Genomic DNA, 23,837 nt, shown 5'->3' on the forward strand with positions numbered 1-23,837 from the left:
TGCAGATGAAGAGCTCTTTATAACCATGAGGTTGTCACCAAACCCAAATAAAGGCAGCTGGATTGTTATATTGTTATATCTTGTCTTGGCAAACCAGCAGACATGTGTATATCGCTCTTGCCTCGCAGCTGTGGGTCCTAGATTCTGTTTCCTGATTCTTGGAAAATGGTCCAAGAATGGTTTGAAAAACACAACGAGTTTGAGATGTTGACTTGGCCTCCAAATTCTCCAGATCTCAATTCAATCGACCATCTTTGGGATGTGCTGGAAAACTAAGTCCAATCCATGGAGGCAAAAAAAAAAGAAATAGTGTTCTTTGGAGATTCAAATCCATTTAATGTCTCCCTTATCATTAAATGATAAATCAAGCTTATCTGTACAGTCTTGTAACCAAAGCAATAAATGTAGAGAGGGATTTCAGAGACATAGAGTCACTGACAAAAGTGGTTACATGTAAGACCGGGACCAGCATGTGTATATAAATAAATGTTTATTGATACAAAATAGTAGAAAAACACCATCAAAAAGCTTCTTTCCATTAAAATGACAACATTGTCTGTAGCTATCTTTCACTCACCTCATTCAAACAGATGGGCCCCACACATACAATGAGCAGCTATTTGGGAAACGGGACTTCAAGTGGAATGAATACAATTGAATAACATAGTTTCCGTGACGGAAAAAAAGAGAAAAACAATCCTTTGAAAAAAGAGAGATCTCTTGTTGCCAAAAAGTTAGGTGCAGAGTCACATATATTTTAGAGGAAAATGCCACAAGATCCTTGATAGTTGAATATAGTTATCCATAATATGGAAGTAAACTTGTCAAATACTTTGATCTAGTCATTATCTTTATTCGGACTGATTTTGGGTAGTTAGAGGGTTAAACGGACAGACAGAGTCCATATATGGTTGTCCAGATCATTAGTATTGTAGGAGCTTGTAATAAATCACAGACACAAGAAACAGCAAGCGGCAGACACCGCAATAAAAATTCCTTCAGACAGTGCTGGATACAACAAGGGGGAAACACCTCCAACGTGATAGAGTGAGTGTTCCTATAGACCATCAGATGGATTTACTCACATTTTTGGGTGTCTCGACCCCATTAGATCAGCTGATCTCCAATTTTCAGGTCCTCTGTATCAGAGCAGTCGTGGATGCCTCAGATGGTCCGGTATAGGTCCCTGGTCTGTGCGCTCACCCATTTATTCTATCCACATTGAATAAACGTCCATAGTCAAGCTGCCATGTGTGCAGTCATCCGATCTGGATGCCCAACCTCGCAACTTACAGGACTTGGTGCCACATTTTGGTGTTTAAAGACATCATTTAATATACTGTGTCCAGTTCTGAAGACCTTACTTACAAAACAAATATGGATAAGATAGAGTCCAGAGAGGGGCAACAAAAATGGTGAAATGGTGCAAGGTTTGAGGGATAAAACAAATCAGGAGGTACTGCAGGAACTTAATACAGACACTTTTCACTTAACAACCTAGTTCCGTTCCTAAGACTAGTTTGGTAAATGTATTGGTAGCTAAGCGAGGATTAGGGGAAATCAGCTCTAATTTACAGCACATTACTTAGATTTGCCTACTGTAAATACTAATGTACAGTAGTGAAGGAGTAGGAATGAGACTGAGAAAAGATGTTGTGAGATGAAGTTGACCCTTCGCACAGTGTACAACACCGACCAGTTGGAGAGCTGGTCATAAGTCCAAGTGGTCGGCAGGTAGGTTGTTAAGTGAGTAGCTGCATGTACAACCTCAAGTGAAAAAAGGGGAAGGTGGGTGATGGAGACCTTTACATTTACTAGCTGTGCAAATAAGATTCTAGTTTGCAGATTTTTCAGTATGAAGCTGAAATTAACAAAACGGGGGAAGTTCAAGAGTAACATTAAGAAGTAATATTTTACCAAAAGAGTAGTGTATGCTTGGATTAGACTTCCAGCACAGTTAGTGAGAGTCAGTCAACAATGAGTGAATTTAAATATGTTTGGGGAAAAAAGTTAATACCCAAAGAAAAACTTTAAACAAAAAAAAAAATTAAACAAACCCAAATGTTTAAAAACAAAAGACTTGATGGACCACTTAGACTTCTTTCACTGTCACTCTTGTATGTTTCTGTTTTGCTATGTTTTTTTCTCTTTTTTGTAGATCAGCTCGGGTAATCTTCAACTCGTAGGTCTGACATGTTCCTTCTGTCATTATTGCTGCTCCTGTTCCATTAAGCAGAGTAGTAAAGTCTAACAGTGGCTGACTTTTCACCTTGAGTCTTAGTACCGTACCACCACTGGTCACTGGGACCACCATGTTTTCCGTAGGGTCTGCTCTGCCTAAAGCTGTGATATAAGCACCATTCAGCTACTGTATATCACCCTTCCCTCTGTTTTTCCTCAATCTTGTGCCAAGCCAGCCCGTTCCTGTTAATAGTTTCATCAGTAGAATGAAGGAAATTCCCGCTAGACTTCATTAGAATGCCTTCTACTTAACAAGAAGAGTTTGTGCCTAACATTTTAACACTACACATTAATCCGGCAACATTACAGCTAACAATACAGCCACCGGCGACACATATGGACACAAAGCACAGATAGAGTGCTACATACAGTAAAACGGCTTGTGATGTCCCTTTCTTGTGCTGTGATTCTTCCCCACGTGTGCAGAGCAGGTGGCAAATGAAATGTAATTGTCACACCTGGAGTACAATGACTCTGTTAGCATGGATGCTTCTGGATTAACCCCTTCAGTACTGGGCTGCCATGGTTTTTGTGAGAATGGGCTTATGTGGTATATGCTTTATATAAAGTTTATTCTGACGTTTGCTGCCAGGCATATCTGTATTTTAAATCAGAAACCTTCTCAAATTTACCTTGGAGAATAGGATTTTTGTACTCACAGTAAAATCCTCTTTTTGGAGTCCATTGAGAGACACAGGAATTGTTTTACCTTAGGATTGTACTGCCACCTACAGAAGGACTGGATACTAGCAAACAAACAAAAAAACAAAGCAAAACTAGCAAACAAAAAAAACCTGTAGGCCAACCCAAGATAAACCCTCCTACTATTAGCATCACAAGGGGGGTGCAGGGGTACTGCCCTCACCTGGGTGACACCAAAATGACTGACAGTCATTTTGGTGTCACCCCCTCTAAAAAGTCGGGCACTCGGTCATAGACCGAGAGCCCGACAGTGTCAGGAGAAAGGAGAGGGGACCCAGCGGCATACCTCATCCTGCCGGGTGAACGACCCCTCCTCTCTCTGCCGGCGTCCATCACCAAGACGGCTGCCGGCAGGCGTCAATTAGATGGACGCACATGCGCGATGACGTCATGGCGGGGTGTTACCCGGTCTTCGCTCCGGGTGACACTCGGCCTCGGGACGCCCCTGACTAGCATGCCTCTGTTTTGCAGCAAAGCAGTACCAAAAGCATAATCATAAACACAGAGGTGTGACCTCTGTGGGACCTGTGCCCAAAAACAGTGTAACTGAGGAGAGTGCGACACAGCAAACAAACACTAACAAGCCTGAGAAGAAAACAACAAAGAACTGGGGACTGCCTGCAGTTCAGATAGCTGCCTGAAGGACCTTATGCCTGAAGCTGGCATCAGATAAGGCTGCAATGTCTCCCTGGTAGAACTTAGAGAAAGAATGAACAGAAGACTACATGGCATTCCTGCAAATCTGGAAAACAGTTGCTTACTAGATGTGGTTTTTATATATGTTTTTATTGATTTAGTTTTATTGCAACATCTTCTTATCCCATAACTCAGACAAAGATTTTGATGGAAATTTTAGGCTAAGCCTAGTCCTCATTACTTGGCCCCTGAAACAAGTTGGCGGCCTGTTGCTTTCCTGTGGAATTAAAAAAAAGTTTGGACTCCTAAGAGGGTGTTTTGGAACTTATTGGTTTTATTAAACAAATCATTCTGAACAAAGACATGATCACTTTGTCCCATGATGACAGAATGTTGCGTTGTAGAGGTCCGAATTGAAACATGCCAAATAGGACTGCCTCAAAAAGAGTCTACTATGCGGCCAAAGATTCTCATGCAAAAGCGGAGAGTCAGATTGGAGATACTCCAAACAATGAGTCAGTTCCAGCATCAATTTCTGACAGTTCAGGGTCCATCTGAACTACTGTAACTCTGGACAGTCAAAGCCGAAGGTCACTACCAGGCTATCCCTGTGATGTCCATAGGCCAGGCTCAGGATGGCCACGCTGGATAGCTGCAATGTAAGAGATGAGTTCTAGTAGTGACGTAGAGAAGAGTCTTGACTGAAGAAGTATAGTCTTGAAGAGTAAGAAAAAAAAAGATGCTAGCAAAAATCAGTCTTCCACACAGCAGGGCTGAAGAGAACACCACCATCTTCCTCAGGCAAATAAACGAGGCATGCTAGTAGAAGAAGAGGTTACCCTGCACTGGCCAACAGGTTTATTTTTGCTTGCCAGAGTCCATTTCTCCTCTAGGCAACAGTATACCCCCGATAAAGGAATTACTGTGTCCCTCAATGGACAAGAAATAAAAACTGTTTTATAAAATTTAGTCCAGTCCGATTAAACAGGCTTTTCAGAGTGCATCTGGACCGCTGCTTGGTTTTGTGTGGTGACAATCCTTAGCATATCAGCTCTGTGGTGAGAACTAGGCTGCAAAGAGTTTGGTGCTGGCTTTTACAGTTTTGTTATGTCAATGTAAATTCAAAAGTAGTTTTCAGTCCTTTTTAAATCTGCAGCTTTTATTCAATTAATACCTGCTGATCCTGCCATGAAGGTCCTTGTTTAGACACTTCCTGTTAAAGAGTAACAACGCTCTTCCAATTGTGATCCTGCGTTGTCACTCCTTCACATGCACCCCTGATGGAGACTATAAATGACCATGCCAATGCACAGGCATGGTCCACCGCCACGATCAGGATACCGGCCCAGAGCAATGATGTGCAGATGAATCTGGAGTGGCTGGAAGAGGATGAAGGAGATCAACAGCACTAAGATGCAACAAAGGATGAAAAAAGGTGAACACTGTATATCTTCCCTTCAAAAGAATACCTGGAGTGTGCTGATGAAATGGTTTAAAAAGAAAACCAGTAACCTGGGAGTCATGTGAACATACAATGCCCCCAAAAAATGGACAAGGTATTTTAAAGGAAAAGTTTACTTTAGAATAAAAAATCCCCAGCCTGTTCTCCCAGAGCTTTAACCTATTCCAAGCTAAACCCCATGCCCCAGGTGCCTAGATACTGTACCTCTTTAACAGTTTTGGCTTCCCAGGGTGTAGACATTTTATTTGATGCTGCCTGCCCCTGCGCAGTAACTTCCCATAGACCTGCACGGGCAGTACCCATACGATTGGGGCAAACCATTACACAAGTATATGGGAAGTTACTGTGTGGGCAGTATCAACAAGATTACTGCACCATGGCTGTAAACAGCCCAGAAAGGAGTCAGTAGGCACCTGGGAGGTTTGTTTTTAGCAAAAAATAGGTTAGGGGCAAGGGAGGGATTGGGCAGTGAAGGTCAAGTGGCTATAAAGTGTACTGCAGTTCATGTTATTAGCATGTAATCATGTTTGATTTGGGTTTCAGCCTTGTTACATGCATGATGTTCCATATTTTTAAAACAAAAGAAAGTGTTGTTAGTTCTCCCTCTAGTGGGTATGTGTTTACCCAGCATCCAATCAGAAACCCCGCAGAACTAATGGGATAAAGAATAAGCTACAGACTGTATTGCTCTCAATCTATTTGAGCACTGTCAGTTGTGCTCTGCTCCAGGCTCCCTCTATGCCTTGTACTGAACATGGGTGCAGGCAAAATTCCTCACCCATCTCTCATTGTTAGAAATCTTAAACCAACAATGAAAATAGGACACACACCGAATTCCTGTATTAGAGGGAGGGACCCAGGGGTGTGGTGAGGACGCTGGAATAATAAAGTGCATGGGCAGCAGGTATTCGATGTGCGGCCTCATTCATTCATTCAGTCTATACATGCTATTATAAATATTTTTTTGTTTGTGTCAATGGCTGGATAAATGGTTTGCCATTATGTCAGTTATTACATTTATTATGCTGGAACACATATTATGATAAGCAAGAACGGAAAAGACCTCAGACTGTTCGGTTAAAAGATGTATTTCCAGGAGTGTTTGATATAGCCACTGACCTTCGGCATGCTGCAGCACGAGATACACAGATTCCTCGGAGATGATGTACTTGCGCAGGCAGACCATGTTGGGTACGCAGCGGGGAATAATGGTCTTTCTGCTCCCAGACTCCTCGCTGCTTTTCCTCAGACCCTGACAGAGAACAGAAAGGTCAGTTGTACCCTGAGCTTCCTTTGGATCCCGCTGTGCTTTCTGTTTATCAACCAAATAATCTATCTGAGCTACTGTGGGCATTAGAAAAGCCGCTCATCTGCTCCTCCATGTCCTCCAATCCCCAGAGGCTCGGCTGATGGCATCTGGCAGGTATCCAGAGAACAGAAGATGGCACAAAGCTACCATTAAAATCAATTATACGGGTCAACGTTTCTATTAGATTCTCACTCTCAAAGTAAGTTATCAGAGTGACACTTTGTGTACTCTGCTGGTGACCTCTCTCTCTCTCTGTTTTTATTTGCTGCGCACACACTGGAAGACAAGTCCGAGCTTTAGGTGGCTTTTCAAACCACACCAACTATGACTCTGTAGTTTATAGATGCCAGCCTTGCTGTGCTTTGCAATACAAATGTTCAATGGACCTGTTTGGAAAGGAAAAATTACACAAAGCCCACAGCAACCAATCACATGTTACCTGTCATTTTCTCTAGTGGAGTCTGTCACTACAGCTGAGAGTCTGAAAAAGGCTCATATCTGATTACTGGCCACCTTCCGGTACCACTCCACAGACATTCCTAGAACAACCCAGCATTGCAGGGTAAACCAGGTGCCCCTGAAACCTGGGCAGCCTGTAGCATGGCAATATTGGCTTTTTAAAGGTCAATATTGAGAAACACACTCAGCAAATCCCACTATGCAATTCAGGCCTTCAACAACCTACTGAGTGGTGTTTGCATTGCATTATGGGATGCCCAGGGGGTCTTCTTCAAGATTGCCTTTGATGGAGCCTGTGGAAAACAAAAGGTGGTCCTGGGCTTCAGGAGCGCACTGCACCAACTACTTATATTGCTGTGTATTAGTGTCTAACATTCAGACATGAGCAAACTTCAACCTGTCACTTAGGGCCATGTGTCAATTAGCTTCAATGGGCAATTATCAAATGCTTTTGATATTAATTCGAGACTCTTCTGAGATCATTGTGAATTAATTACAGGTGAATTTGACATGCATCAAGCTGCTTTTGCTTTCTCGTTAACATAGAGGGAAGAGTAACTGTTCTTATACGAACAAAAGCCTATGAACACTATGGCGACAGATTTGCAATAACCCCTTCCCGACCCATGACGGGACACAATCATTCAGTTCATTAACGACTGGTGATGGAATAATCCCGTCATGTGGTACAATGAGTGCTGGTCCGTGGAGGGACCAGAGCTCATTGAGTTACTGCTGTTGCTGGGTCCCTTGGGGTCCGAGGAAGACCCTCAACAGCAGAGTAGGTGGCCCCAGCCCTGTAATCACTGTGATAGCTAATTTCAATGATCAGAGCACTGTAACAACCACTGATCTGGGTTGCAGCTTACTGTGTTGTGGAGCTGCGAGCCGGCTCAGTGTGTTACAAACTGATACAAAGTATCTCTGAGGAGAATACTGTATTCTCCTCAGAGATACTAAATATCAAAGCCCCTTGATATTTTCAATAAGAAAAACGTTTTAAAATTTTGTAAAGTTTAAAAAAAGGTGGAAAAAGTTTTTTAAAAATTAAGTTTAATAAAACAATTATAGGAAAATATAGTGCTGAGGAGGTTATTACGATAGGAGATAAATATGCCACATTCCAAAACTGTTCCAAACTAAAATGGTATTTTATTGCGTGTTATTTTTTCTTAAGTTACTATTTTTCATCACACATATATACATAGAAGTCGCCACAATCATGCTAAAGTGTACCTAAAGAACAAAAAAATTCTGGATCTGTTCTGGATAGAGTGGTGTCAAGTTTTAATTGCTGTTTTATATCATCACCAAGGCGAAAAGAGAGGGATAATTCTAAATCTTAAATTGTCATTAGAAGAGGAGGAGATTGAGGGGAATTCTACCAACACTTGTTTCAGTGACAACAGTCCAAGGGTGCTTTCCCCCTCACTTCCTATACTTTCTACAGGGCAGGAAATGAAAAGAAATCTCCCCAATGCAACACAGACTGCAAATAATAAATAAAACAAAGGTCACAGGGGTTCTAACCATTCCCTTAAAGTTGCCTTCTACTTAGCAGTGCTACATAGTAATTGTGCTTTACAGTGCTGACCACACTACCTGATATACACAAAGCAGGTAGAAGTAAAACACTACAAATAAAAAAAAATGCATCAAGAAAATATATCACAGCATTTGGAAATTACTTTTAGGTAAACTTTACATTTACAACGCAAAGGGACTGATAAGCGAATGCTGTTCACACAGCATTACCGCCACTAGATGGAATTCCTAGGCTCCTCAGCTCCATCTAGTGGCCATAATGCTGTGCGAACGGCACATGCCCTGCTATATGCTGGGCAGAATTTTTATACATCAGCCCCAAATTGTGAACTGGCTGAAAATACACTAGAATTACCTGTTATAGCTGAATGAGTAGAGTGGGCAATGCATTTACTTTCCTCTGTTTTTCAGAAGAGGAAACCTTTGACTTTTTGGAAATGGCTATCATGTTGCACGATAATAAGGCACGATACAAAAGATAGTTATAATATTCCAGGTATATTAATACTTACTTTTAAAATAAATGTCTCCTGAGTCCTTGTATCTAAAACCAGCAAGACCTGGACAGAATAGAGAAACATATTTAATGCAGGAAAGATTTGTCAGGTGACATAGCGTGCATTTATGTGAAAGTCTATTTGTCCCATATTGGCACTATATTCTACGTCCATTAAAGTATGCTCTGAGCAAATAAGTTTTTTTAGCATTTTACACAGAGTAGGGACTGGCCAGAAGGGGATCACTTTAATACAGATAGCCAGCTTAAACATGTAATACAATATGTGCGAACCAAGGATCCATGTTTCAATTCAAATGTTTGCTTAAAATATATAGGGGAGTATAATAGTGTGCAGAAGATGTATTCAGATCCTTTATGTGATATACAGTATACAGGAGAAACTCGAATAATTAGAATATCGTGCAAAGTTCATTTATTTCACTAATGCAACTTAAAAGGTGAAACTAATATATGAGATAGACTCATTACATGCAAAGCAACGTGACACAACAGTTCTTCCAAAACATTACTATGATTAAGGCTGCATAAGCCAGAAATGCGTCAGTGGTTGTTTCGGTTACAGATACATATGGAATAAACAGGGATATTTTGGAAGAACTCGGCATGCTGGTCATCATAATAATGGTCTGACCTTGTCCACCTTACGTATGTCTGAGAAGACCTCAGAGGACATTATTGCAATTAAAATTGTTTACTGTTCCCAACCCCTTCCAAGGGGTTGGGAACAGGTAGGAATTCTGAAGAGAAAGGAGGAAAGAGACCAACACAAACATATATATTAAAGTAAATCTAAGCCCAAATCTTTTCTTACATTTTGGATAGAGCAAGGAACAATCAGAAACTCTGCCAAGTTTTTATTGCCATCTGTGTCCTTACCGGGCAATGGACGGGGCTGTAACAGCCGCAGCTGTGTGTGTCTCAGCGAGCGGTAACTGTCAGATCTGCTGGGGACCATGTGCAGAAGCAGCTGGCAGAAGCCGCAAGTCGAATCCAATGACGTGTTGGAGAGGGATCATTCAGACAGGAACCGGGTGTTGGATAGGGCTGTGGCAGCCGTGGCCGCGTGTGTCAACGAGCCGTCTCTGTCGGGTCTGCTGGGGACAGTCAGACGCCGGGGCTCGAGTTGATGGTGGAGTGGAGGGGGATCCAAGAGCGGACGAGAGCGACGCGTTTCGAGGTCTTGCCTCTTTTTCAAGCTCGGGTAAAACAGTGAGATGATGGCGGGAATAGGCCGGGTTTAAAAAGTGACAGATGGGCGGAGCTAGCGGTGGTGAGCGGTGATCCCGCGGTTTAAAATTGAGAGCGGAGTGGTTGGGAACGGGCATATATTTGGTAGCTTGATATGCATAAAAGCCATAAGAAACAGATGTGTAAGGAAAGGGGCGGTGGGAAGGAGTTGGTGATGTTAGATAGGGACGAGGGAAGCCATTGGGTAATAAAAGTACTGGAGGTCGTGTTGGGATAAAAGACTGTTAGATGGTTGAGTAGAATGGTATTTTGGTGAAAACAGGACCTTGGTTGGAGGGCTAACATGTGGGAAATGCCTATATTAAAATGATCTTTATTGGGAACTCTAAAAATATATAGTAAAAAAGAAGTTACAAAAATGGGGATGAAAGGAATAAAAGGCATAAAAAGAATAAAAATTCCTCTAGCATCTTCCAGACAGGAAATGAAGGGAAGTCTCCCCAAAGGGAGAAAGACAGAGAAAAATGAACTGAAAGGGTTTTAATCCTACCCTGCTTCACCCAAAACTAACAATAAATGCCTGGTATGTACATAAAGTATATAAAAAGCACAGTTAACCTTTAAGGAAACAAACTATCACTGGGGTTTTTAAATAACAACATCAATAACATGATGCCAATTGTTCCCTGATTTTTAAAGCTGATCACAGCTTGCATAGGGCTACCATTTGGCCTGCTGTTACTGTATCTGGCTACTCTGTGGATTTTTTTGCTGTTTACACAGCACCATTCTATGTGACTAAGAACAGATGACTCAAGCCACAGCTAGGCTTTCTAGCAACGACAGTGGCCATGTATCTTTAAATCTTGACATAGCGGAGGATGTAATTTGCTGGATTAGCACAGAGGATTTCTTGATACTGATCCCACATTTTGTAATCACATTTATTAGTGTCTCGTCTGCTGTCCAGCATTGGAGGCCATGGCCGTCCTGCTGCGGATCTTGGGATGGAGCTTCGACTCTGCTGGTTACAAACCAAAGGACAAACGGGCCACTGGGGAATATGCCAGCTGTTATCTTGTGCGGGTATCCAGAAGGGTCATCTTCAGTCTGAAGGAGCATGCAATCTGCAGACTAATTACAAGCGCTCCAACCACGGTGCCCAGTAAGACTAGTGACTTTCACAGACAACAAAATCCTGCTAGGGATGCAAATGCCTCGCGCTGGGAAAACGCTGGGCTGAGCCGATGAATACTCATTTGTTAACAAAACAGAAGGGCGAGATTTTATTATAAGGGAACAGACGCAAGGCAAAAACTCCACTATGCATAACTTTGCCATATAACCTTCTGTACAGTCTGTTCGAACGATATAGCTCGGGAACGGTCAGGATTCTAAAATCAGCCAGGAAGAACCGGATCGAACACAGCCAACGTATTAAATTGGAAGAAGGGGCATATGCCCAGGGCCGGCTATGGCTAGAAGCATGATTTCATTAGACTGTATGGAGCCTGGAGAGCGGGTCTCCAAATTATCCACTCCAATCTATCACTGTCCTGTTTCCAAAGAGTGGTCATGTGACCATACATCTGAGAGCTTCAGACTTATAGCAAATAAGTGCATAAAAAACTGCCATAACTAGGGCCAGTGAATGTGGTTGACAAAAGAGCAATCGATTCCAAAAATTACAGATATAGACAAAAGCTTCAAATGCTTATCAAAAACAGCGGAAGAAAGAGGTAGAAAGCTATAGAGGAAGGTCTTCTGATGATGCGAGACTCTCCCTGGTATACCATTAGATGTTTGTGCACCCTGCTGATTCTTGGCGGCCACTTACAAGATAACCGTGAGTGATTGTACAAGGGATGCCAATGATGCCTCCTTCCCTATATCCCTGTGTGAAGATAGCCCTATTTCCACAGTAATTATTTGAACATTTTAACTGACAGGATCCATCAGAATCCCAATACAGCTCTCAAAAGGAAATTGCCTAGCTAAGGTGTTTTGGGTGGGATTTTCGGGTATGCTGTAAAAAATCTGAAAATGATTCCTGAGGGCCCATTCACACCCATGGCGCATTCCCGTAATACATGGAACACAATGTGCTTCATGGTGCATTGCATTACTGCAACCCATTCATTTTGATTGGGCCCCAGTGGAGGTGCATTTTGTAGATTTTTTTTATTAACGGAATGGTACCACAATGCACTGCACCTCATTTGGTGCGTCACCAATCACTGCAATAATGTGCACATTATACCATGCGTTACAGCAACACAATGTCGTGAACAAGAAGGGAATACAGTGCATCTTCACTGACCGCTTATTATGAATTATTACTGCAGTGCGCACTATCCCAGTGTTACTTTTAAATATAACTTTCATATATTTACATGCTTGTTCTTTTTACATGTTTCTGATTATATAATATAATATATTAAAGATAAACTCTCACTTTGCCCATTTAAGGGGACAAGTTCCTTGGCTTAAATTCTTCACAGACAATGGCCATTGTTACGTGTCCCCTTTTCCAGTGAAATCGGCACTAGGAATGATTATAGGGTGCTCGCCTCTTCTCTCCATAGGCACAAGCACACTCATTCATCAGATTGATGCCTATGAGCTGTTCCAATTTGGTTATAGCAGGTTCGTTTTGTTCTGAAGTACATGAGGTTTGGGTTTCTGAAGTGTCATCATGGAAACCAGACCCAGAGGGCAGCTGCTAGCCAAAGAAAATGGCGAACCACTTCCCTTATGATGTTCTCCACAGAACATTGCGTGGTGATTGCTGCACTTCTCTGATGTGTTCCCCACAGGACATCAGATAATGGCTGATGCAGTAGTATTTTTTCCTTCCAGCGGCACCGCTGACGTAGGAACATTTGTTCCTCCCACTTCTGGGTCATTGTATGTATATATATATATGGAGTTGCATCATCAATGCCTGTCCAATGGTGGGCACAAAAAACACCAAACCCGAAAAAAGACAGATGGAATTTTGCAGCGGCTCTGGACTCAGTGATGAGGGAGAGCTACGACGTCACATCTCCGAAGAAGGGCACACCAGTGCATAACTGTGTCATAATGTGCAAGTACTGCAAAAGCCCAGCTACCCTCCAATTTAAGATGAAGAGCACACATTTTCAAAGATCTATCATAGCTTTGCAGAAGTGTCTGGATCAGGTGGTGGCACTTGATCTAGCACAGCGGCGTAGTGGTTAGCACTTCTACCTTTCAGCACTGGGGGTCAGGCCACTACATGCACGGAGTTTGCATGTTCTCCCTGTGCTTGCGTGGGTTTTCCCCAGGTACTCTGGTTTCTTCCCATACTCTAAAGACATGCTGAAAGGTTAATTGGCTCCTGTCTAAATCAGTCCTTGTATGTATGCATGTGAGATAGGGACCTTAGATTGTAAGCTCCTTGAGGGCAGGTCTGATGTGAATGTGCACATCAATGTAAAGCGCTGCATAAATTGTCGGCATTATATAAAGACCTGTAATAAATAATAATAAATAATAAACACAGCACTAGACTTCATGGAATAAAAATCTGCATGGAAAAGCCTTAACCACGTGTGCAATTTCTCATTTTTAAAGCTGTTTCAAAAGGGATTTTTTAGGCACTGTGTTAAGATTAGACAGTGACTAACATTGTGCACAGACTGACATTGTGCACATGTTGTTGAAGATTTTATGCACAATATTTTAATGTATAGCATTGCAAAATGTCATGTTCATGTACCGTATATACTCGAGTATAAGCCGAGATTTTCAGCCCATTTTTTTGGGTGAAAAGTGCCCCCCTCGGCTTATACTCGAGAAGGTTACATTTATGAGAATGCTATTAGCAGCACTTTTTTTTTTATATATTGAGAGCAACTTGCATTTGATGTTTACTTGTCCTGTAAAGGAAACCTATCTTTGCTTATTCTTCACTGTAGGTTTCCCATCAACTCCTGAGACCAGAGTCTTCTTAGTTCTGTCTCTGCATGTATACATAAACCAATGAAGATGCATCTGACATTTCCACCTCTCCCTGGGCACAGCCATCTCACAGGCACATTTCACACTCCCCGGTTTCCTTGCAGCTGGATAACATCCACATTCAAGTAATAAATACAAGAACATATGTGATTTTTTTTTAAATGTGCCCTTTGACTGTCAGTTTTTCCCAAACAGGTGTTGCCTAAATGATTATAAATTGGCCCCTGGATACACCTCTTCAACTCAGCCGTACAGGACCGGTGATAATATAATTAGGCCTGAAAACATCAGGCTAGTGAGCGCTTCCCATCTGTTTGGCAATAATGTTTAGTTAACAATAGTCTTTAAGAGAAGCACCTTCAACTTGCAGCACTCTGATACATACAAAACACGGGGAGAGCTATTAACCTCTCCTCTGCTGGAGGAAATAAATGGTAGAGTCTGCCTTTTCGGAGAGGAGCAGTTAGCAATGAGCATTCAAGAATCTAAATTTGCAATCTTAAGTTGCCATATTAGTACAATCCTATGGCTCCTGATCAGGCGGAGATCCATGGACAGATCCCATCTTGATCAGAGTGGTATGGATCGGATGACACCACTGTGACATCCGTGTCCATCCAGTTTTTTCCTCCACCAGAACCAGTGAGAGTCTATGGGGAATCAGCTGTTAACAGACATGTGTCCGTGTACATCAGATCACCCCCAAACTGGCACGATCAGGTCCGTCACAATGGAAGGCTGTTCTGTTTGTTTACCCAGACCTGGCCGGACTTGGGGGCCCTACGCTCACCCCAAGTGCAGGTCCGTAAGGGTGCGGGTGTTTCCCGGCTCGGACGCACACAGGATCCATCCCGTCAGCGTACGAGTATGGACACCCGCATATGTTGCAGGGCGGGTGAGCGCAAGGCGGCGTACGGCCACGTACTCCCATAGAGAAGGCCTGGGGCTGTGTACTCCCATAGAGAAGGCCTGGGGCTGCGTACTAAATCACACGCAGCCCCTGTCCATCCCGGGAGCTGCCTGATACAGCCGTGCCCGCAGCACGGAGCTGTACGTGCCGGCCTTTTCTAGCGTGAATGAGGCCTAAATCTGTAGAAATTATGAAGTAAAGGTAATATGGTACTGCATGTATTCTAAAATATCAAAGAATGATGAAACAGAAATAACTTCTAAAACTGTACACATTAAAATATGTTTTAAGGGAGGGTAATGGTAGTGAGGTGTGTCGATGACAGGTGCGCTTAAAGGCTGAACTCCAGCCAACAGTTAAATACACATATAAAATACATATTTATTTCTGTCTGTCCAGTTCTGAGATTTACACAGTTCTGCCATAGAGCACAGTCCATCCTGGCAGGGGAGGGGACCTGATCTTTCTCTGCTGCAGTTTCACATTCACCTACAGGTCTTTTCTCAGCACTGTGTGACTGGGAAGTGAAAGAAGCAGCAGCACACAGAAGAGCTCTCCTCTCTGTTCTCTCCTCTCATCAGCATACTTCTTGGATTGCATCACACCTAATTGGTTTCTTATGCTGCTCCCCCCTTCCCGAGCTCAACTGTAAAGAGACTGCAAGAGGCTGATATCAAGTCATATCAAATACTGAGATACTAGTCATATTCAGGTACTTGCATTGCTCACAATTAAAAATACATTGATTGGTATATTAATTATAGCGTTGCATTCATTTGCCTTTTATAGCTGTCTGGAGTTCAGCTTTAAGTTAGTAGTACAGGAAACAGAATCTGCAGAGGCGCTCAGCAATAAGGCCTTGTGAAAAGGAAACTCTCAGCTCGGACCATCTGGAGAAGTTCACATTTAGCATGCATCACTCTTAGCACAAGTCGCTTCTTAATGAACAATTCTGCGGCTGTGTATTAATATGATGATGGCTCCATCCACTACAGATCACTTGGAGCCAAGTGTTCCTCTCCCTTTTTTATGCCGTCCTGACACAAGTCCAATTCCTAATGAAGCTGTCGACATAAAGGACAGAGAGCGCCGATAACCCCTCGGATAGGAACCGTTGCCTGCCAGAAAAAGAGCGCGGCAATATTGCGAGAGAAAGGAAGGGGAAAAATAAATATATAACAGCAGAACGCCGCTTTATTCTGCAATCTAAAAAAGACAAAAATCTCATTTGTTCTCATTTAGCCTCATTGTCCTTTGCATGAAAGGCTTTTAATAATGTACCTTGTGTTTTCTGATACAACATACGACGGAAGAACAATTAACCATTAGGGAAATAATTACTTTTGCTACAACACCTAGTGAAAACAATTAATATATTCCTCCAACCCGATGGTGATTTTCTTTCCCCCCTTCTCCCACGGTTTAGCGACATACATTTGCATACGGTACAATAAGGTACGTAGCTTCTTGCAGGGAGCTATAGCGTAAGACAAAATGACTGCTCTTTATGAGAGAGTCTCATCTGCTCTATAGCACCCGGCACACAATGCACTGAATAGTGGCACTCCCGCTACAATGATACCGCAACACAGACACAAGTGCTACCTTTGAGAGCCTTTTCAGACGTTCAATTGGGTGTTATTAAAGGAAGGGTTATTTTTATTTTCCGTTTCCAGATCTGAGACTTGTTTTTTTGTTTTTTTTCGTGATTTTATTAACAACTTTTTGCTGTCTGTTTAAAAGGGTGATTCTAAATCCTATCATGTTTTGTTCAATTGTATGTAATGCACCTGGTGAAATGTAAACTTAAAGTGTTTTTCCACTTTTGTAGCCAAATTGGGATAACACTTATTTTATATTTGTTATGTGTTTCCATTCAGATAGCATCACTTTAAAATAGAAATTGCTACTTATATACGAGGGTGCGTTTGCCATTTGTTTTGCTGGACTGATTTGGTGCAGTGACACACTGGGGGTCTCAGCTGCCATTGTGTGTCCCTGTGCCTTTAAGGAGGTTGGGCTGCCTCCTTGCAAACCTGCACCCAATTTTATCTTTTGCCACATGTGCTCCAAGATGGAGACTCTAATAGGTTAGATTTAGGACCGCATTACACAGAGGGGCCTTGACGAGGCTGTGCGGTTTTCACATATTCTGCAGAAGACGTGTATCTAAAACCGCTGTTTTTAAACTTAGCGGTTAGACAGGTTTTTTTTTGCATGCTGGCTGGTAAATGTGCTGGGAAACTTTTTGCTGTTGTACTGTATAAAGCCCCTCCATGTGCACCTTGCTTGAAAGCTGGTTATGAGTTGATGGGTGCGTTTGCCATTTGTTTTGCTTAATCAAAATGAATGCCTCCATGTCTGTAATTTGAGATCTATTAGAGTGACTGTGAATGTTCACGCACCATCTTATAGGAGGTGTCCATACCCCACTAACGTGTGCTTCTCTATTTTAGATTGAGTGATTAGAACCATGGATCTGCGGCTAAAACATTGAGCTGTGATTGAATTTCTGGAGAAAGAGGGTTGAGCACCTAAGGAAATCTATAATTGGTTAAAGAATGTTTTTGGCGGACGTTGTAGTGGAATTTCAAATTCTCCTTCTTGAAACTTCTTTACCCAACGCCACACATTGCTGATGTCCACTACAGCGTCCCCATAAACATTCTTTAGCCGATTTTGGATTTCCTCAGGTGCGCAACCATCTTTTCCAGAAATTAAATTACGGCTCATTGTGTTAGCCGCAGATCCATGGTTCTAATCACTCAATCTAAAAAAGAAAAGCATATGCTTGCATTCAGATGACGTATGTTTCAGGGAAGGCCTTGCATAGTTCAGCAGGACAATGCTGAACCCCATACTGCATGTATGACAACAGCATGGCTTTTTGTAGTAGAAGAGTCCGGGTGCTTAACTGGCCTGCCTGCTGTTCAGACCTTTCACCAATTAAAAATATTTGGTGCATCTTGAAACAAAAAATACAACAAAGACGACCCAGGACTGTTGAGCACTTAGAATCTTATATCAGGAAAGAATTGGACAACATTCTTCTCCCAAAACTCCAGCAACTGGTCTCCTCTGGTCCCAGACGTTTACAGAGTGTTGTTAAAAGAAGAGGAAATGCTACACCGTGGTAAACATGGCCCTGTCCCAACTATTTTGAGATGTGTTGCTTCCATCAATTTCAAAATGACCCATTTTGTCTTAAAATGGTTCATTTTCTCAGTTTAAACATCTGACATGTTTTATATTTTCTGTTGTGAATAAAAAATGGGTTTATGAGATTTGCAAATCATTGCATTCTGTTATTATGTAGATTTTACACAGCGTCCAACTTTTTGGGAATTGGGGTTGCACATTCAAAATAATGTTTAAAAAAAAAATTTAAACAGTGACAACTCCAGCACTGTGTGTTGCAACGCACACTGGTGAAGCCGACACAAGGCACTAGCCTGTCCGCTAAAACAGAACATTTTACCAGACGGGCTAGAGAGAATGGGCCCTTAAAGTGAACCTAGCAAAATATCTATTTTGTTTACGTTAAAAGGACTCTGTAAACTCCAACAAAAGGCAGGAATTAAAGGGCACATGCTCCCAGACTACTGGCATTAAACATTTTACATATTCTTAATAAGCAGTAAAAGATATCTGTAAAAAGTAAGTCAAGGCAACTGGACTTGCTGTATTTTTCTTGAAGACTTTTCACTGGTCATCCAACCAGCTTTCTCAATACAATTGAGAAAGCTGGTTGGATGAAAAAGAACCTTCACAGACAAGCAGTAAAATAGTTTTAAAACAGCTTTACTCACCTCTCTCTTTCTCAAATATCACTACATTAGAGTACTGGCAGGCTGTCTGAGATTTTAGTGCCTCTGTTGTGAACTTTGAAAATGTATTTCTCCACAATCCGTATGGCTACAGAGATGTATGGGCCTGTTTTAAAGTGCCTTCGCTGCTTGTTCAGAATTCATAAATGCTTTAGTTTTCATAGTCAGGGAATACATTCAGGTAAACGCCTACCTATGCTGCTGCCTTTTCCACAAATCTCTGGTCTTTAGTATAACAAAGCTATCAGCAGAATCTTCACTAGGGATAGGCTCGATGTTCGATTCGAGCAAGAGTTCGACTCAAACATCGGCAGTTCGGCGGGCTGTTCACCTGCCGAGCGCCCCACCGGGCACTGTGCACCACAGAGTGCCTTGTGAGCCCTGATTGGCTAAAGCCTTGCACCTGACCAGAGGTCAGGTGCAAGACTTTGCCCAATCAGGGCACGGTACTTTGTAAAAGCCATGACTGGGCAAAGTAATGATGAGTTTGCCCAATCATAGCTCACCTGTCAGTTGCCATGCAACTGTAAACAGCTGTCACCGCTAGCTCCGCGCAATTGTGTATATGTTACTGGCACCTGTCAGAATGCCATTCTGCGGCAGGAGTTCGTCCCGCGAGCGGATGGGTCGGCGGGCGTCGGTTTTTATTTTTTCATTATTTCTATTTATTTTTTCTTGTTATATTTTATTTTGATTTTTTCAAATAAAGGATTTTTTTCAAAAGTCTGGCCTCTGGCCTCTTTTAAAAAAATTTGATTTAACCCTTTAGTGAATGGGTTGGGGTACAACGACCCCTTACTCATTCGCAAGGGGGGGGGCACATCTGGGTGCTCCTTTAAGGGGTACGCTGATGTGAATAAGCCCCTGTCTGCACCCCCACAACAAACGCCCCAGGGCTTGTGGAAGGCACGATTTTTAAAGGAATTTTTTTAATTTCTATTGTTTCACATTAAGTGTTTTTTTCATTGATTCATGTCCGCCAGGGCAGTACCCGAATCCCCATACCCTTTTTATGGCCAATAACTTGCATATAAGCCTTCAAAATGGGGTCAATTGATTTTCAAAGTTCTAACCCTATTGACTTGCATTGAGTTCGAGTTCGAACTTTTTCCATTTTCTAAAGTTCGAATTCGAACTTTAGAAAATGCCCATCGCTAATCTTCACACCCAACTAATTGTCTAGTTAGTTGGATAATTAAGTCTCGTCTTTTGCAAGAGAGCTCTTTCAAATGCATGAAGGCTGAGTAATGTGTTAGTGTAACACTTTCAGGTACTTATGGCATACAAATATCACTGCAGCAGAATTATGGAATCATCTTAACCTCGGCAACTCGACTAGAGATCAAGGAAGGCTTTTAATTGATAAAAGGTGGAGCTTTTTTTTTTTCTAAATTATCCTTTACTGTGCATTGCAAAATGTAAAAAATTAAACCATCCATGAACATGCAATATTGCACTGCTGCTGAGGTCTTTCTGGTGATGTGCTCCACCGGTAAAATACTCCCCCTCCAAACCACATTACATATAAATATGGTATACTGGATACATTGTCCGATAAACTATATAGTGAGGGCCTACCTACACAGTCCATACTACACAGCCGGTGGTCAATGCTATGGATCTTACAAATTAAGATCTGACTTTGTGTGGCTACACGGTGCATAATCAAGGGTAAAAACTCTGCCCTGTTGCCGATCTCCGGCTGCTGCAGGCATCTGACACTTCTGGGTGTGTTGAATACCTGCTCCTCCTGCTGGACCCTGTGGTTCTTCTTGCCAGCTCATAAGTCCTGTATTGCTGTATAGGCCAGCAGAAGGAACCACACAGCATGTGGCATATAGAGCGGGGATTAGCAATGAAGCAAGCCGCTTATACTGTAGTGTATAGCATCATCTTTTATTTTATTTATTTTACTTTTGACCTGGTGGTGACGGTGATACTTTAATATAAATACAGATTTCAGGCTGCTATACTTACAGTATTTGGAGTCATAACTTAAAGTAAACCTGTGCTTTGCCCTGCACTCCTAAATCATCATGTACAAACTGCCTGGAAAAAAATGCAAACAAAGAGCAAAGCATAAGAAACAAATCAAAAAGGCACCTAAAGTGACTCTGTCACCACAGGGTCACTTTTACAAAATAGGTAACTTTCCAGCAAGCTGTGTATTGAAAATCTGGCAACTTCCTTACCTCCCAGCCTCTGCAAGTATTCTACACTTTCTGGTGTGTAGTATTGCACTCCCTTTGACCACAGTTGTTCCTCCTGCCAGCTCGTACCCCACTACAGGATATAGGAGGAGGAAACATAGTGGCCATTGGAGGTAGCAGGCATTTGACTCATCTGATGGTCAGATACTGGGGAGTGGAGATGCAGTGGTTTTTAACACAGAAAGCGAAGTATATTCACGCTTCTATTACAGGTTACCTATTTTGTCACACGACCCCGTTGTGGCATGGTCACTGTAGAAACACAAATGAGAATGCATGCATTTTTTATGTGCACCAATGAAAAAAGAGCCCTAAAATACCATTGCAGCTACATAGATGGGTGCTACATTGTTTTTGAGAATGTGCCCTGCTGTTCAGAATATGATGAACACTAGATAAACTGCGATCTACACCCAAGGCCCATCCTTGGAGACCCCTGCATGTACAGGAGCCGCCAGCCAAAGACGGCGTACTCTTATACAAGCAATCAACTTTAGAACACTTGTGAAAATTAAGGCTCCAGAGCCTCTCATCCACACCCTATGTAAACAATTTTATTAGACTTGAAAAGGATCTGTAGGTGTTTGTGGAGTTGCCTAGGGGAGGGTATACAAACTTTCTCAAAAGTCATTTTGAGAACCTTCGCATAATTATCAGTTAGTCTGGTGCAATCGACAGGCGAAAATGACAATGTTCTCAAAAATTGTTAAAGGAGCATGATGGATTGTTTTTCTCGATTGAACGAATTTCTAACAGTGAATGTGGTTATTCGTTCAGAAACTCCATTCATTCCAAAATAGTATCTAAAATAAAAACGAAAATGAAACAAAATTTCCAGTCTGCAATTTTCTGAAGCCAGTATCGAACGTTCCGATGTACAAACGTTCATGCAAACATCTACCCATGTATACCCTACTTAAGAATGGGATTCGTTAATTTTCTCTTTTTACCCTTTGAAACCTCTCTTTCACACTGTCCTAAGGCTGGGTTCACACGTTTATACGCGCGTTAACAGCATGAGGTTATTTGCGCATAAGTGCGCGCCGTGCGCATTTGTAGGCGCGTTTTAACGGGCATAAATGAAGATGTGCGTTTTGATTGGCAGCTCAAAAACCATTGTGGGCAATGGAAGAACGTGCATATAAAACGTGCAAAAACGCTGAGGAAAATGTACAACATGCTTCTGTTGCGCATTTTTGGGCATTTCCAATGAAGTCTATAGGGAAAAAAAATGGGGCGCTTTTAACTGCCCAAAGAAGCTCCTGTACCTTTTCGGGCATTTGGCGTTTTTCTGCTCAGGTGTGAGCCAGGGCCATTGAAAATCATGGGATTTCTTGCTTTGGGCAGTTAAAAGCGCTTTTCAAACTGCTCAAAAACTCCTACGTGTGAACCAAGCCTAAAGGGTTTAAAGTCCAACCTACCCACACTTCACCATTCATCATTACACTTCACCATTCATCATGACATACAGGGTAGTGGGGGAATTTGTAGTTAACAGATGATAACTTGGAAGAAAGATAACATTGTTTGTGATTTAAAGAACAACACCAGGAAAAGTTTTTCATTAACCCTTGCAGTGGGGCTACCCCGATACTGCAAGGGTTAAGTGCTTATTTTCATCGAGGGACTAAAATAAAATAAAAAGTTATACTCACCCAATTCTTTGAGACAGCTTGCCTTCCAGCCCCTCTCCTCCCTCTCTGCTGAAGCGATCTAAGGATCCTCGAGTCATCGAGGACACGAGAGACAGAGGAGACAGGCTGGGGGGAGCGCTGTTACAGCTGGTCAGGTTCAGGTGAGTATAACTTTTTTATTTTAGTCCCTAGATAAAAATAAGCAGGTAACCCTTGCAGTGTGGGGTAGCCCCATTGCAAAGGTTAATACATTTTTTGTCTGGAGTTGTTCTTTAAGGTCTAGTAAGGTCAACAGTTATTTTCGAAAATGATCTTAAAAAATTGAAAACGAATGGACTGGTAAGCTCAATATATTATTACAGTTTTCTCCTTTTAGGTTTAGCAATCCTTAACTCAATAATCTTCACCAGCATGAAAAATAATACCGGTTACTAAGCCATATTTGTAGCATCCAATGAGGCCTATAAAATCACCAATCGCCGGTCTTCAAAGTCTATGCACTTCTCTATAGCAGGATAACTTCGTCTCTTCAGGCAATCTGGTCACAGATCACAATATTCAATTTCAAGAATTTGTACTACAGTACAACCTGACGAGCCTGCTGGCACGAAAAAAATAAAATGATAATAATAATTTCTGGACACTTCCATTGCATACAAATGGCAAAAATATGTTTGCTATGCTAATTTTTTAATTAAAGATATTTCTTTTGTCAAATCCTTTCATATGCACTGCTGATCCATCATCAAACGTTAACTTTCCAACTTAACACCAGTGTAGCCGGTGGCAGCCTGAAGGTTTACCATCTGTTACCGACCAAAGTCACTGTGGCCACCTTCAGAACATATGCATCAAAGCCCTGAGACATGAGATGGAAGGAATTCTGCGAAAGTCAGCAGAAGGGGAGGCGCGGACCCGGAGGCAGGCAACAGGCGAGCCCACAGAAAAAGGAGACATGGCGAGCCATTTGTCACCTTAGCGAACAACCAACCAAGGTCATCAGGGACACGACTGGTGGCAGTACCGATGACAAACTCAGGCTAGTACTGCTACCTTAAAGGCGGTATAGATATAAGTCAGGTTAGAAAATAATTTGCATAAAGGATTAATAGGTATGTAAACAATCAACTAAAAAAATAATAATAATATATGTGTATATATATATATATATATATATATATATATATATATAATGACTGATATATATCTT

The 23,837-nt window shown here is 42.0% G+C and overlaps 1 protein-coding gene across 2 annotated transcripts in view; it reads right to left on the reverse strand.

Moving 5' to 3' along the window:
- Window positions 1–23,837, reverse strand: part of RPS6KC1 (ribosomal protein S6 kinase C1) — a 124,471-nt gene that overhangs the window by 33,027 nt on the left and 67,607 nt on the right. For both annotated transcript variants that reach the window (XM_018556206.1, XM_018556285.1), the window contains 2 exons: window positions 8,867–8,914; window positions 6,161–6,293 (listed from right to left, as the gene is read on the reverse strand). In XM_018556206.1, coding sequence (XP_018411708.1) covers window positions 6,161–6,293; window positions 8,867–8,914 — 181 coding nt within the window. The remainder of the gene's footprint in view (window positions 1–6,160; window positions 6,294–8,866; window positions 8,915–23,837) is intronic.

Source organism: Nanorana parkeri, unplaced genomic scaffold (genome assembly GCF_000935625.1).
Source record: "Nanorana parkeri isolate BGI_ZX_2015 unplaced genomic scaffold, ASM93562v1 scaffold1, whole genome shotgun sequence".
Classification (NCBI taxonomy): Eukaryota; Metazoa; Chordata; class Amphibia; order Anura; family Dicroglossidae; genus Nanorana; species Nanorana parkeri.